General features: G+C 37.5%; 1 protein-coding gene across 3 annotated transcripts in view; it reads right to left on the bottom strand.

Moving 5' to 3' along the window:
• LIPC (lipase C, hepatic type) overlaps positions 1–16418 on the bottom strand; it is a 63706-nt gene that overhangs the window by 24324 nt on the left and 22964 nt on the right. Inside the window, exon 1 of one of the 3 annotated variants that reach the window (XM_027800088.2) lies at positions 13105–13180. The exons of the other annotated variants lie outside the window; for them this stretch is intronic. Within the exon in view, the coding sequence (XP_027655889.1) occupies positions 13105–13135 (31 nt within the window). The 5' untranslated portion in view covers positions 13136–13180. Of the gene's footprint in view, positions 1–13104; positions 13181–16418 lie in introns of those variants that run through there. 3 annotated transcript variants of the gene reach the window in all.

The following is a 16418-nucleotide window of genomic DNA, read 5'->3' as shown; positions in this document are numbered from 1 at the left end:
CAGAATTAATTTCTGGGTGTGGGGAATTAGAGGAAGCAGAGAATGTAATGTCTTGTTCAGTTATAGCAGAACTGTGATTTTGAAAGTTATTAGCATGTTAGTAGAGAATCTAATTTCCCTCTCTTTTTCAAAATTAGCATGCTTTCCAAAGGGAAAGTAATTTGAAAAAAATATCCCACGTTCAATTCATGGCATATAAAAGAATTGTACTAAATACTCTGAATATCTTTTACAAATCATTGTTTCATATAATTTGTTTGCTTGGTGGTGTAAGACATAAAGGAGTGCAACGTACTCTCAGAAGCTGCTTATATCAAAATAATTGATAAAAGACCCATGTCAGTTCATTTTAAATTCTCTGCTTAATGTATCTCTTGCTGCTGTTGATTTGGAATTGCCTCTCTTGAAGTATTTGGGCAGGTGTTGGAGACAGATACAGTTTCAGTTTCTCAGAGTGCCTTAAATGGGATTATTTGCAGATCTGGAGAATAAAATGAAAACATCGAAAGTCTTGCTAAGAAACCCTCGAAAAGCTGGCGAAACAGATTAAATACTATGTTTTGTTTTCCTTGCTTTTGTATGTCTCAGCTGTTCAGAAGCAGCCCCTTAAGTCACCTATGAATTAAATAACGCATTTATATTTTATGATTTCAAAAGAGGGCGAAATGTAAAAAAAAGTGTAACCTGTTCTCTAAGAAGCGAAAGCTAGTAGGTTATCCTTTTGCTTTCCTCTAAATTTGTTTATTGTTTACATATATTGGAGTATGTATTTTTGCTCCTCTTGCTAGATTTGTGTTTCTGTCGCTTTTGAACACTGGATTGCTTCAAAATTCTCCAAAGAATCACCTCTTTTTGATTCTTGTGCTTTACTCCTTTAATCTTTCTCTTCCCTGTAAAACCCTCCTTTACTATGTGAAACTTCAAAACTTATTTTTCACAACTCCTTATTTAGAATCAAGTATTGAAGTGACGGTTAGAACAGAAGGCAAAGAAATAACACCCACCCTCCAAACTGTTATCTGTTCCTTTTGTCTTTTTATATCAGGTGAAAACTTCATGGAAGAATGATGATCCTCAAAAGCTTGATATCTCTTTTGTTGTATGATTAAATTAGGTAAATAACTTTTCCCTCTTTTCTATCCTTCATTGTGACATAATTTTGAAATATTACTTAGTGTACATAAGCTTGTGAGACTGTTGTTGCAAAAACCAGGGAAACCAGTGCACAAAAAACCCAGCAGTGCCTCTTTGTTCAGAACTCAGCTGCCTGGATCTGGGCTGATGCCCTCTGCAGAACAACACATCCAGACCTCTCTCTCCTCTCTTGAAAAGGGTGCAGAAGGAGGCACTAACCACACAACTATATGAAGAGCCTGCATTATTTATGGGGTAACAAATACACTGTCCTCCTAGTTTCCTCATCTAAAGTAGAATACTTTTGAATATGAACATTTAAGTGCTACTTGTGCAATGCCTAATTGCTAAATTGAAATCACTACCCCAGTGGTTTAATCTGATCTAATCTGAATTTTATGAACAAAAATACTGGAAAATCATTACAGTATGTTTTTTCCAGGAATGTTTTGGCCTAGCACATAATCTAGATCTCAAATTGTTACTATAAATTAGTGTTAACAAATCATCATCTCACCTCCATCTGTTACCTAACCAAAACTTTGATAGTTTCAAGTAAGATTTAAAAGCAGGTAAAAGCTGGAAAAAAATACTTTTGCCCTTAATGAAAATGCTTCCTTTCAAATATGTGTGTGACTACATTTTTTTTGGCCAGGGTTTCTGGCGAAGTATTCAGATGCCTGATTTGGACCTTGGATTTCCTTTTTCTTGATATTAAAAGCAAAAAGAAGAAAGAGTCACAAACTGCCTGGGTGTAATATATTTGTTTATATGATGTTATCAGATAGAGGAAGAGGCAAAGGAATAATGTCAGATGTGAAGCTAAGTAGATTAGGACTTCAGCCAGGAGATAAGACAACTAAGAGTGATATGGTGTAGAGGTCTATAAAATCATGAATGGCATGAGAACATAGAGGGGAGACCACTTGTATGTCTCTCCCAGTACAAGGATTATTTTAATAACAAAACATTTTGATAGCAAAAGATGATGAAATGGTAGTCCTCAGGGCATGTAGTTAATCTGTGGAATTCCTCTCTGAGTGTGATGTGGGTATTAAGCTTTTATATAAGGTTAGTTGGAAACTGGAAGTGTCTATGTAAGAGAATCCAATGAGAATTACTAAATACATCGACATCACCACTTGCTCAGGAGATCCGTGAACTGAAAATGGTTGATGACTGGGATAATAAATGGGGAAGCACTATATGTACATGTAAATTTCCCCTGCTGAGTATGCATTTGCTTTTGGCCACTGCTCTAGGTGGTTGAACTAGATGGACCTTGGGTTTTATCCACTACAGCTACTCTTGCCCTGGAAGAGGTGGACAGGAGCTAAACAGGAAATGTAGTTCAAAGGTTTCAAAACTATACTTGTCCTTGCTTATAACATCGTGGTTCTGAGCTCTGTTACTAGGTGCATATCCTTTGGAACCAGTATTTCACATATGCTAACACTGTCATGACAGGTGTAAATTTTGATTAAAAAGAAGTCAGTCTTGCAGAAGATAAGATGGTTTTGGAGTTGTATTTGAGGATAGCTGTGCTGGAAGTGGGAGTTCAGTTTCTTCCTATGGCCTTACTTTTTTTTTTTCTGTATGATCCTGCAGTGAAATCACTTGTTTGGTGCCAACTTGCTGTGTCAGAAATCCAACATAACTTCTGGATCACAACATTCCATAGGATGAGGAGAAATGAAATAGATAAAGCAAAAACGTGTGTTTGCAGCTCAGACGAAAAATAACAGGGAACTTATAAGAATGAGAAGATAAAAAATTAGAATCTTTAGCATATTAGCACAGGAAGGCATTACCAAGTAAAACACTTTCAGGGCTGTGGGACAGCCCTCCAGGCCAGACTGCTGCATAATAGCTACGCTCCCTGGAAGGCAGAGCTGAGCTGGTAGGTGGTGGGTGTAGGCACAGGCAGAGTATTTATATGCACAGCCAGCCTTGTCTGCCCAGGGTTAGTGAATAGTAGGTTTGCTTATGAACTTTTGGTACTAGCTATTCTTACAAACTCCCCTTGGGAATATTTATGCTTGGCATCATTCTGATACTCAGAAAAAGACAAGCAACTGTCTCAGAGTTTGCAGAAAGGCAATGGGAAATGAAGAGGTCAGTTCTGCATTGGATGATTAATGATTGAGTGTTGCAGTGGAAAGGAAGAGGGGAAAAAAAAAGATAATTTGGATGAGTTTTAGCCTTAGGACTCTAGTAAGAATTACAAAGACATGAGACAGCTCTCTAGCACCAGGTGGCACATTGGTTAAGTGGGGGAACCTGCCTAGCTTGAGTGTAATTAAATCTCAGCCTACCAAGTGGCCTTTGTTGAATTCAAGGTATAGGACTTGGCATCCAAAGGTCTCAGTCTGAGTGGTGACTTGGAATTTGATGCCTTAAAATTTTCATGCTTCCAAGAAATCTGTATTTTAGAGGAAATACTGGGAAAATGTTCTTGGGAGCTATATTTCGCTTCAATTTCCCTCTCCTTCCTCGTTTCTCATTTCCTTTTCTCCTGCCTTTCAGAATCACTCCTGGGTTTTTTCCATTGTGTCATTTCATTTATATTTTTTTTGTTGAGTTGTTTTATTTTTACTGTTTTTGTCTGAAAGCCTTAGTTAATCCAAAATAGCTGAGGGGAAATCCTGATCTTGCAGCACATAGGAACTGTTTGCTTTGACAATCACTGGGTGTGTTCATCTAAGCAAGAGTTTGATGGTTTCACTGATACGGAATCAAAAGTTTTTGAACATTTTAAGTTTATCCTGAATTTCTTCAAACTCATCTTTTACAGTGGATGCCTCTAAGTATTCCTTCTAAAACCTCTGCAGGGAACACTGTTTACAAAAGTTCTCTCTGTGCAATAATGTCTAGAAATGAGACTTCCTATCAAATACTGAATTAAATTATTTTTAAAATTAGATTTTTTAAGAGAAAGGAAAACTTACTGGGGACATATTTTAAAGTAGGTTCTGTATGCTGAACCAGTGTTATGATTTTTATTATTTTTGTTATGATTTTCCTTGTATAGGTGAACTGAGTCTAGATTGTAACAACTGCTATCACTTGAACCATAATTTGCAAAAATTTCTCGAGTACTTTTGTCTAGCACTCTAGTACAACTCTGTCTTTTAATAAAAGTGGTCATGCAGTGGTGTCCTACAAAGATTTGTTAGCGTAAGTTTGGGGTGAGCTATTATCAAAATTGGCAAAGCTGTTGCTGAGCTCTGCAGGCCTTTCCAGGAGTCCTGTGAAAACTATTAGGCAGGGTATTCTTTTGTGGAATACTTAATACTATATGCATCATACAATGCAAGAAGTCATTAAAAAGGTTATAAAACTTTTATTAGGAGTTTTATGGCTTTTACCCATAAGGCCAGACACCTTTGCATACTGTGATTCCAATCACAGAGACAAGATGTATAAAATGATCAAAAATGTATTTTTAAAGTCATGGTGCTAAGCTCCAGTAAGTTAGATGGCTAAGCAGCTGATTTGTGTCCCAGTCAAAGCCTTACATCTCAATTTCAGGCAAGATAAAGCTGCCTCTCGGCAGCACTGCAAGGGCATGCAGTGCCAGAATGTTAACCTGCTGCTACAGTGACAGTGGGAATTGTTTCTCGACCTCTGTATTTGGGTTTAGGGTGTAAAATTCCAAATTTGGGATGGAGAGTGAAAGAAATATTTATTATTTTTTTTCCTGTTGACTTAAAAAATTGTAGGTTTTGAAACTGGTCCAAGTCCAAAAATCTGGAAGATGGTAGCAGCAAATATGTATTAAAGGACAGTAAAGTAGTACCTAATTATATGTTAAGTATAATTTGGTTCATAATTATCCATTATAGCTATGTAATTTATATAATTCTCTTTACATAATATTGTGTAATGTGCATACATACACAAAAACATACATATATATTTATAAAAACCTATATACAATTATTAAATGCTTTGTATAAATACTACAATGCTTGTATGTACTTGATAAAGTATATGATATTCCCTTCATTATTAGAGCATTTAATAGGAATGAAATATTACTTTGGGCATTTGTATTAGAAGGTTCAAGTATTTGATATTCAGAGACCAAATACATAAAATATCCGTGAATGTTTCTAAATCTTCGCTGTGCATCCATGCATTGCTGAACACTTTTTACAGGCCCAGAGCATGGTTCTTAATGCAGCTGAAGGACATGCTAACAGAACAGCTGCAGTTGTTTGGGTAACCTTGAAAATGCTTGTACCTACAGGGCGATTGAGCTAGTTTTCTGAATCTTTTTCACAGTATAAGCAATGATGATGGTTGTTTTGAGCTGCAGAAGGATGTCTATTCAGCATAAGTAGCAAAGGAATCTGTAATTATTCAGAGTAATGAAATCTCCCCACGGGTCACGATCATTTAAGAAGCCAGCTCCCTCTTGCTTCTTCCTGAGTATCTGTAGCTTTCTTTTTGCTGTGACCTGATGTCTGTATACAGCATTTTACTGTTTAAGAGACATTGCCTACTTGAAAAGTGTTTGTTAATGTAAACATTGTTCTGGAGACATGAGTGAATGCATGCCCTGCTTAAAGCCTAATAATTGACACCCTTCAACTCTGTGCTGAAACACAGGGAGAAAAAAAAAGATGTCTTTTCACACTGGTATCTTGAGCATCTGGTAAAAGAGTGGTGAGAGCTGCGCTTTGAATAGCGCTCGCTGGCTTATGCCCTGTACCACTATAATGGTTTGGACCTCTGAAGGAAAGGGACATGCTGGCTTCACAGGGGCGGAGGAGGAGGAAAACATAGGAGATACTAGGACTGGAAGAATCCTCTGGGTCTGCTGGTATCTCCCTCCGTTCATCTTAGTGACACTAATCTTAATAAAGCTGGAGGATGTGGATGGTCCGTAGACTTTGTTGATCATCTCTAGTCATTTTGTATGCATTAGTATATGAAAAGAGAAATATAAAAATTCAGATATCCACAAAAAGCAAGAGAGAAACATGTGTGCCTTTTGTTGTTTTCTTTGAGGGTTTTTGTTTTTTTTTAAAAAAAGGATGTCTAGACAGAAAAAAAAGATTGCTGACCAAGCAGTGACTAGAATGATGGACCCTTTCCTGTGTGTATCCATCACAGAAAGGCAGAGACTGTTCCTTTGGATATGATTTCAGGAAATTGTTTGTCAAGTGCCTTTCATTTTAATCAGTATTGCAAGTACTCAGCACCTTATAGGATTGGGCTATTTATTTTCTCTGGATTTCCGTGTTTCTTGCTAGTCTATTCTTTAGCTCTTTCATCTAGCTCTTCTGAAATATATTTTCCTCCTTTCTTTCTTCTTTCTAAGCCAGAAGATTTTAAATGCTGTCTGCTCACTTGAAACCTTGGTTAAGATAGAGCAAGAACGGGTAAGATGACTCTTCCTGAAAATTCTGTGATCAGACTTTATGCTGCATATAATTTTTTTTGCCCAGTTTTACAAGACTTTTGAAAACTTCTCACTGAAGGCAGTTGGGAGGAAGGAGAAAATCCAGGTTTAAACTAGGGGATAAAAGTATAGGAGAAGTACAAAGCCTCGTTCTTCAGGGAATAAGTCAACCATTAATTTCCTGGACATATTTTAATTGTTTTTGGTTATTATTCAGTATTGATTTCTCTCTGATCAAATTTTTAGAGTGTCTCTATTTTGGTCTGTTATGTCTGTTCCTTGGTCCTAGGTGTTTGGGCTTTGACAACAGGATGTGGGATTGAAGGAAATTTTAACATTCACTTTCAGTTGGATTGTTTTTTCTTTACGTTTTTGTTGTTTATCAGTTGCAGAATGACATGAACCAAACTGTGAAGAATGAAGTTGCTCTTCATATTTTCAGTGTATAGAAATCGATAAACAAAATCACTATGTTACAAAGTGAATTATACTACGATTGTTATGTATTTGTTTTCTAAGACACCTGAAAGCACACACGTTTTTTTCAGTTAATATGTCTTAATTATAGATTGCTAAAACCTATTGTGAAACAATTGGGGAAATGAATAAATGCATTAACTACAAGCATTATTTGAAAGTTTGGAATTCCAGATCCAAAAAGTGAATTTGCACTAAGTGGGAGTTGTCAGTAGAACAAACTGAAACCCAGGGACAGACAGACAAAGGGTTCTGCAGGGCTAGAATAACTCAGGGATGCTTATGTTGGCCATGATGGTTTTGGTCTGTGAACAGAGAGTTTCAGTCTCCCCGTCAGTCAAAGCCTTTCTGTGAACAACATGTTCCTGATGATAAAAACTATACCTTGAGATTATTTTTTTTCCCCATGACATTGTTTTTCTACTCAGGTTGGGGTTTTATTTTGTAACCATTTTCTATGTTGGAAGTGCAAACTATCTTAATTCATCAGCTGCTCTTGCATAATCTCTCTAGATGCCTTCTAGCTTCACAAATGTATGAATACATACATGAATGAGAACAGTAAATCGTTCTCTGGAGTTTTGTTGATCTTTGTGATACCTCGTTGGGGAGAAGTTTATGCTAAATTAACTGAACCGTGAACGAAGTGTTGAAATTCTTCATGTTATTAGATTTGTTGGTGGATGGTTAATGAAACAGCCTTGTGTTCTGTCACTAGGAGCTGTTCAACAGAATCCAACAGGGCAGCACAGTGAAAGTGTGCTGAAGCCAAGTCTGCTTTGCAAAGCAAACTGGATCTGCTTTAGTAGAGAAAATTCAACAGACGTGGACAATATTAAAGTTGACTACAAATTTGTGGGGTTTACAAGTTGGAAGTGTGAAATCATTCCAAAAGGAGTGTCCATTTTGCTAATTGGGGTCTTATCCCCCAAGAGTAGAAATGTAGGGATTTTGATTGTGATATATGCTGGGATTAGAACAGAAAAATCCTCCGTAAACTTAAAGGTAAGGATGGGATCATTAAGCAATGGGTATATTAAATCTGACAGCCTGGAAAGCACAAACAAAGAATCAAGAGTTCAATTGCCAGTTGGTTAAAAGGAAGTTGTTCAGAGTTGATCACGCAACAGCAAGGCTAACAAAAGGACTGCAGATTTCCTTTTGAAATCACTGGGAGCTGGGAGTACTTAGTACCCTTCATGGGTGCTGACCAGTTTGTGGACTTTCACTTCGAGTTTCCTCTGCTGTTGTAGTGCTTGGTGCACCAGAAACATTGGTGCACCAGAAACATTAGTCCACTTAACAGCTTTTTTTGCTGATCAGTGTCAGAGCTTCTGAGCTTCTGACTTCTATACTGTTGTCAGATTTTAGACTTCCTAGGTTTTCTCATGCCCAGAAAGTGTTTGAACTGCACAAGATGTGTATATACAGTATTACTGAATTACAACTGCTTTGGTGAAGAGATGACAGTTACTGGACCTCAGTGCATGGATGCTTTCCTGCAAGATTCTCAGGAGAAGTTCATAGCAGGCTTGTCCCTTCTATGCTAATGGTTGAATTTGGTCATGTCGAATTTGGCTCCCTAATAAGTAGGCTGTTTTGCCAAGTTTCCAAGTAGTCCGGTTGTAGCTTAGAAGAAAGAAGACAGGTAGACAAGTGATAGTAGTTTTCAAATGTCGGTAAATGAGCATCTGGATAGAGTTAGCACACAGAGCCTTGAGAAAGGACATCTTATGAGATGCCATCACTAAAAGCACTGTATGCTGACCATCTCTGAATCTGGATACTTTGTACATAATTAATTAATAATACTTCTTGGGAACTAAGCAGCTGGGTGTGCTTTGTGGGTAAGGTATTAATTAATCAGTGAAGTAATTTCATTTCCTTGTCTGTTACAGACGTGCACAGTAGCTTCTTCAAAGTCAAGGTTAACCTCTCTGTAGCCTCTGCATTGCCTTCTGCCACTTCAGTGTGACAAAATAGTCACCTTTGGGAACAGCTCGGTTAACGTGAACGTAAAGTTCTGGTAGTGTCAATAGCTACTTAGCCAGTTTAATTGATATGGTGGCAAGGAATAAATTTGCTGGCAAACGACATAGGCTTATAGAAGATTTTTGGCTTTGAAGAAAAAGCAATTGTTTTTGAGACTTTAGACACAAGCTTTCTTTCTCATATTAATAATGTCCAAATTTGGTAGTCTTCAGTGCTTCTGAGTGATTCCATCAATTTGTTTTTCTTATACAGAAATAGTAACCTACCCATCAACCAGTAGAACATGTTAGCTAACTGGTAAAAAGCCAGGAGCAGTATCACTGATGAAATCACCGATAGCCTTGTACAACTGTTTCATGGTGGTGTAGGAAGAAAGGAATATGGAAAGGAAAGATATTATTTTAATTTAAAATACTGTGAACGATGTAAAACAAACAGATGTGTTTATGCTGTATTGTTCTTTCTAAGTGAAAATTATTACATTGAGCCTATCTACATTCTACTTGTGTTTTAGAATATTCGTTTAACAAGTCTTTTTGGATTCATATAAATAATACACATAATGTACACATTAGTTCAGCAGAGTAATTTCCCTGAATGTAATAACTCTGAGAGTTGTTATTTGCATTCTAGTTGTACTCAGAGGCTTATTCAGGATAGGAGCCCCATTGTGACAAATGCTACCAACTATCCAAGAACATTAGGGGAACAGGGTTTTATTCCCCTGAGAACCATATTGATTTAGCAGAATTTTTCATGAGCTTGGCTCATGTCTTTTTCACATCCTTAAGCCTCACTTCTGGGGTATTTAGGTGTGTGTCCCTGTAAATCACTTTTATATGGCCTTAAGATAATCTTACGTGTTTAGGTGGCACATTTGAGCTAATTTTAAAAAAGGCGCAAGACTGGATGTACCAAAAAACAATGGGAGGAGGCATATGTCACTGAATGGAGGCATTCAGAGTTAGAAATCATTGCTCCTGGAGCTACTGGGTGGTGTTGTTGGCACTAATGTTTTTCAGCTGGTGAGGATCTCTGCCTGGGGTTTGCTGGGCCGGGGTGGTGTGCTGCCTGTTGTAGATTGTTGTGATGCCGGCTTGGTGCCAGGATATGCACTGTCATACTTTGTAGGGAAGTAAGACTCATCAAGATTTTACTGAGATGTATACAGTATTGGTGAAGGTGGAACCTCCTTCTCCCAAGTCAAGGCCCAGGCCTGGACTTAGAGGTTGTACATCTATGGAGGTAGTAACGGGGAACTCAGATGTCCAGCTCCCCCATTCCTGAGCAGTGTACACATGGCTTTTGCACTTATCTGAATCAGGTCACTCAGCCAACGTGAAAATTCACTTTTCTTTCTACTGGGTTTGCTTGCTTAGCAAGCTAAAAGACTCTTGCAGAAATCGGATAAGTCAGCATAAGGAGTAATAAAGAAAGGACGTCACAGAACTGATCAGGCAAGCAAAAACTCCAAATGTGAAAATCAAAGTAGAGAACAGGATACATCTAAAGACTTAAGGAAAAAGTTTGTCACCCAAATCTTTCTACAATCACTGCTTTTATATTTAATTTGCTCAAGATTATTCTGTGAAAAATATAGACTTAGCCTGCTCAAATCTACCATTATTTTTCTATTAGCATAAGAAAAAGTATCTTTGAAAGTGCCTGGAAACATGATTTTATAATCTCTGTGTTCATTTGACTAGCACAAAGTATTTAGGCTCAGAAATTAAGAATTCTCCAAATAGTTACAGACCAACTGGATTTGGGCAACAATGTGAAACTTCATGGAAGTGGCTGAGGAAACCTAATGAGGCTCTCAGAGGACAGCTGGAAGCACATTCCTCTTTAATGCTCGAGAGGGGACACAGCAGAGCCAAGAAGTCTCATGAATGCAATATGGGGGAAAGGAACAGTTTGTTATCAATCCAGAAATTGCCATCTCTTACATTCACAAGCCCAGAAGAGAGATCAGTGGCTCAGCTGAACGGCCAGATAGCCATTTTTGCTGCTTGGTGAACAGCTGTCATTGCTGAACATGGCAAGCCTACAAAAAGCACTAGAACAATGTCAGAATGATTTTTCCAGCCCGTCTGTGCAAAGTATAGATGTGACAAGTAAAGGTATCAGAAGATGCATAATCATAATTATCCTGTAACCATTTATGAGAACAGTTGTGCGAGTAAAATCCTAGTGGCCATCCTTTTGGCACTCTTGCCCAGGTAGCTGCATTAAGGCACGCAGCTGCAAGGTGGAGGATGGACCATGGGCTTGATCCTGTAATGCTGTGGGCAGGGGCAGTCGGCTGGGTATGGCAACAGCTGGGTGCTGCTTGCAGATCAGTCTTGTGAATCCAGTTCTCAGTGAATGTGAGGAGACAACAGTGTCTGGGGAGAAGGAAAGCTGAGTGTGCAAATATGGAGATTACCTTTCTGCGCAGAATTGGATTTCTGCCTAGGAATTAAATACTGCATTGTCCTTTTAACTACTTTGGTTTGTCAAAAGCTGTTTTCCCATATTGTGCATAGGTGGTGCATGTAACAGTATAACTCATAGTTCTGACTTTGCTTGGCATGTTTTATCTAGAATCTGTCACATTTCGTAGGGCAAAGAAGGTGGTACTGCTATTCATGTGTAAAGAATTAAAGGCCCCAAATGGAAGGAGATCTTGTATAAAACAGTAGTTAAAAGTCCTTCCAGAAACCTTCTTTTTTTTGCTATACATAAATTCACTTTGCAGTTGAAAACCATATTTTTTTCTTTCTCTTTTTTAACTTCCGTAACAATAGACACAAAGCTATTTGGATGCAGAGTTTCCTTTATATGTAAGAACCTGAACGTGCTTCAGAGTGCGTAACTATGCTGCAGAAAACCAGCACTTTAACACTCACTACAAAGGAGCGTATTACAGCAGTGAAGTACCAGCAAAGAGGTTACCACCTCCAGCTTTGTCACCTCCCACCAGCCAGAGATTACCACCAATTGTTGCCAGTGCTCTAATGTGGGATCATTGCCTGTTTGCTGCAAGGAAGATCAGTTAGGCTACCTCAGATAACCAATTTTTACCATTTAAACTAGCCTGATTTATATTGCTTGAAACAAATCTTGGCATGCTTACGTGATCTGCTGCGTAAGCTGGATAAAAGTGGTAGCTTTCAGAAAACAAGGAAAGCTGGGGCAGTGCTACTAGCAGTTACCCGTGACTAGGAAAAGGATGTTTGTTCACAGCCTGACATACGCGTACACAATGATTCCTGAAGACTGCCTATCTGAATTTTTCTTGATTCCTTAGGATTTCAAAATGGAGGTCAGGTCTTTTGGCTTGTGTGTGGTGCTCACTCAGTCCTACTGTGTGGATATTATAATCTTTTCACTGTAGTGTAAAGATAGAGAAATTAGCTATAAATAGACAGAACCTGTGCATGCAATTGTCATCTTTTCAGCAAACAGTAATATTAGTTTGTCAAATTTCAGCAGCCAGAAATAATGTCAGATTGTTCCCTTTTATTTAACTACAGAAAGCTCTATAATGAACCCTCTTTTGTCTCTGTAAACCATCATTTGGTTCATCTCTAGGGACCAACCTCATAGCATAGTCAAAAGGTTACACAGATAAACAGAATTATTTGCCTCTGCATGTCATGGCAGGCAGGAACACCAAGTAGGTGAATTTATTCACTTCATTATTTAGCACTACATTAGAGTTCAGCCTAGAATCGTCAGAGCTAAAGTTTTACATAAAGAAAGTTATAATATATTGCAGTTTATGTGGCTAAGTCACAGAAGGTGATGATATAATATATACTGCAGTTGGTTTCAGTGTCTCCTTTCTCCAATTCAATGCATAATTTCCTTTTCCTTCTGGACCATGTCTTCAGAGCTATGATAACATCCAGTAAGCATTCCTATCAGTTTCCTCATTTAGAAAAAAACCACACTGTGTTTAATATTTACTTTAGGAAATATTATAGCCTCTTATTGTATTGTGCTGTTTTATATGGACTGAGCAAATCCACATGCCCAAATATGCAATTTGAATCTTCCCTGTCATATACCAAAGCAACCAAACATAGCACAGTGACGTGTTTTACCTAAAAAGATGCTGTGCATACCACTGCACATAAGATGTTCATCTGGTCATTGGAGCAAGTTCTGGAGCTGGGGATTCTCCAGTCTCCCTGAATGTCTCCACGTATTGGCAGTCAAAAAAAAAAAAAAAAACAAACAAAAAACCAGAAAAAAACACAAAAACACACACACAAAAACCAAAACAAACAAAAAAAAAATAACAAACAAACCTCCCCAACAGCATCACTTCTGCTAGCTTGGTCAAAATTTTGTGTGATTAGAAGTGATCTCAGAGCGGAGACTGTTTTTTAGGCTGGAATAATGTGAATGTTTCAGTGCCAGCTGCCAGCACTGCCTTTGTCCACTGCAGAGTCAGCTTCAGCCAAGTTTGTTCTCATTCGTGTGTGCATCTTGGCTGAAGAATGACATTTCTGATCTGGGAAAATATAGAAAATAAGCTGAGCATCACCAGCCTATTAATGCGACCCAAATTTCCTCACAGCTGGTGGTAGACCAGTGAATACTGCTGAATGAATCCCACAGCACTGTGACAAGGGGGCACCTACCTATTCACCATGCAGTTCTCAGGTTTTCCTTGGAGACCTCCATTGAAAAACACAGAAAAAAATCTTCAGGAAGAACCCCGTCTATTCCAAGAGTGTGACTGTTGTCTTGGGTTTATCAAAGGCTCATAAATTTAATGAAATCAGCATGGACACTTGGATGCATAATTTTTAGCTAAGGAGATCTGCAAAGACTGTATTCTGCCCTTTACTGACAGGGAATAATGATAACAGAAACATTTATTTTCATATTAATGGAAAATTACAGTCATTCACTGTTCTAGTGATTTTTGTATTGCCATGAGGAGAGGAATAGATATCAAGTGCATTCATACTGATATCTGGGACAGTGTGGGAATTAATGATGTAGTAACAGAGAAGTAAAGGTCTAGGCGTCCACATTCCCTAGCTCAGCACATCGGACTCTTCTCTCTGCTGCTGGGGTTTTTTTGTTGTCTACAGTACACATCATAAATCTCAGTTGTAATAACCATTTTCTTTATATTCACTAATGAGAGAAGAAATGGAAACAGAATGTTTTTTAGCCATGGAGTTATAGGTGCTCTTTTGTTTTCTTTAAAAGCTGATGTAATGGGCTTGATTTAACAAGTTCTAGAATTAATAGAAAAACTGTTATTCGAGACTGGTAAAATGCTATTTAAAAAAAAAAGGGATTTTTTTGCTAGCAATAGTTTTTGTGCTGCATGACCAGACCCTTGAAAAACTTATTGTTCTATGTACAGAGTTTAGGAGAAATAAAAAGATATATTTGAACCTATTTCATCACAGAAATAGTTCTTACAAGACTGAAACTATTGAGCAATAGATTTGGAGGATTCTAGGGGGAAGTCTTGGTTGATGAGTCATTTTGTATTAAACGAGCAGGTGAGTTGGCCCTGGTTCACAGCAAATTTGAGATCTAGGTTTTGAAGGTTACTGCTGTATTCTCTTTTTTCCAACTTGCCTGCTCAGTTTTAATTAAACACATTCTTACAAAAGTTCTCAGTGAAGGTGTTTACAAGGAAGAATTATTCAGTGGCATGTCATGACTCTGGTTTTGGAAATTAAACATTAAAAAAAACCCCAAACCCAAAGAAACACCACCACCACCACCCTCCCAACTTTTTGGTAATAGAGTATTCTGACAGCTACAGCCGTAGTGAACTGGCAGAAGCTGAGTGTTGTGTGTACTCTTAATTATTTTGATAGAATAAGTATGTGAAAAGAACAAGGAAAGTGAGCCTGCCTTAAACAGTAGGGACATATAATTATCTAGATAGACACCTAGATAGTAACTCTCACTGTTGATGACATTTGGTAATGAGAGCTGTTACTTCCAACCAAGAAGTTCAGGTTAATAAAAAGCTATGAATTGATTTGCCTTGACATAATTAAGAAATGTAAATTTTACAAGAAATGATGAAATGAATGCAGTCATTGTACAGTAGGTTCTATTATTTTCATCTGGTTTTAGAAATATGAATTTTCTATGAATTTTATACAAGTATTTCTTAATGGGATTTGCAAAGTTACATTATTTTCCTGTGTATGAATATATGCTGACTGTATTTCTGCTCCAAAATGTTGGGATGTACTAAACAAGCCATTTCTGTAAAGTCTTAGTGATGTAAGTGACTTTAGCTTAACCTAAAGAAAGAAATAAAGAAAAAAATAATCACTTCCATCAACAATTTTGAGTGTGACAAGGCAGTGGAAAGTGACAGAAGGTGGTTTAAGACAAATTAATTATAGGGGGGAAAAAACAAATGCTCAACTTATACTGAGCTAATTGAAGAAAAGAAAGCCAAAGAAAACTTTAAAGAAAAAAAAATCCAAACACACCACACATACACTCCTCCTGCCCCCAGTTTTAGTTCAGTGCTATGATTGTTGTCTTGTGTATTTTGAGTGTTCCTAGTGCAATCTGGACAACACAGACAATATAAGAATTTGTAATCAAATTGAATATGGAGAACACGTTGGCTGCTGTCATTCACAGCAATGGGCAACTACCTCTGTTCTATACTTTACAGGTATTGTCTGTTAATCCGATTATTTTTGAACTGTGTCTGATATTGCAGATGGTATACTGTTGCAATTGCATGTAACAATTAAATTGACATTTCAGGCTTGGCTGCTTGGCAAGGTTTTTTTGTTTTGTGGTGGTTTTTTTGGGGTTTTTGTTTTTTGCTTTGAAATGTCTATCTGATAATAGATAGTCCATATGCAACTGTGTTGAGTGCTGGTAGATATTGCTTGCTTCTCAGGCTCCTGTAGCTATCAGCTGGAGATATATCACACTTTTTCCATGGGGGCTGGGTCAGTTGCTAGAAATGAAAGTGAAGCTATTTGTCCTTTTTCTTTTTCATTTTGTTTTGCAGCAGTGTCATGGATTTTGTTAAGATTTATGGGAGGCTGCCTAGACTAAGCAACTGATATTGGAAGCAGCAGAAGTCACTCTCTACTCAGTTCTTTTGAATTAGAGCCATCTATTACCTCTCTACAGTAAGTTTAATAACTGCCATAATTTTCCACTACAGATTCTTATAAAAGGCATGTTATTTTTTAAGAGAAATACATTTTCTTCTACCTGGATCTGAAAAATTTATTAGCAAAACCTTCCATTAACTGAAGGAAGAGTTTCCTTTATTTTGCACAAGCTCTTTCCTAATCTTTCAGGTAATTAACTATAATTATACTGCTATGTAATTACAGTGTTTAGATTCTAAATATTCTGAATTCTAACTTCATGCAGCAGTTACTGTAGCTTTTCA

This window comes from Falco cherrug, chromosome 7 (genome assembly GCF_023634085.1).
Source record: "Falco cherrug isolate bFalChe1 chromosome 7, bFalChe1.pri, whole genome shotgun sequence".
Lineage (NCBI taxonomy): Eukaryota > Metazoa > Chordata > Aves > Falconiformes > Falconidae > Falco > Falco cherrug.
Note: the sequence above shows the minus strand (reverse complement) of the source record. Positions and strands in the feature narration are given on the sequence as shown.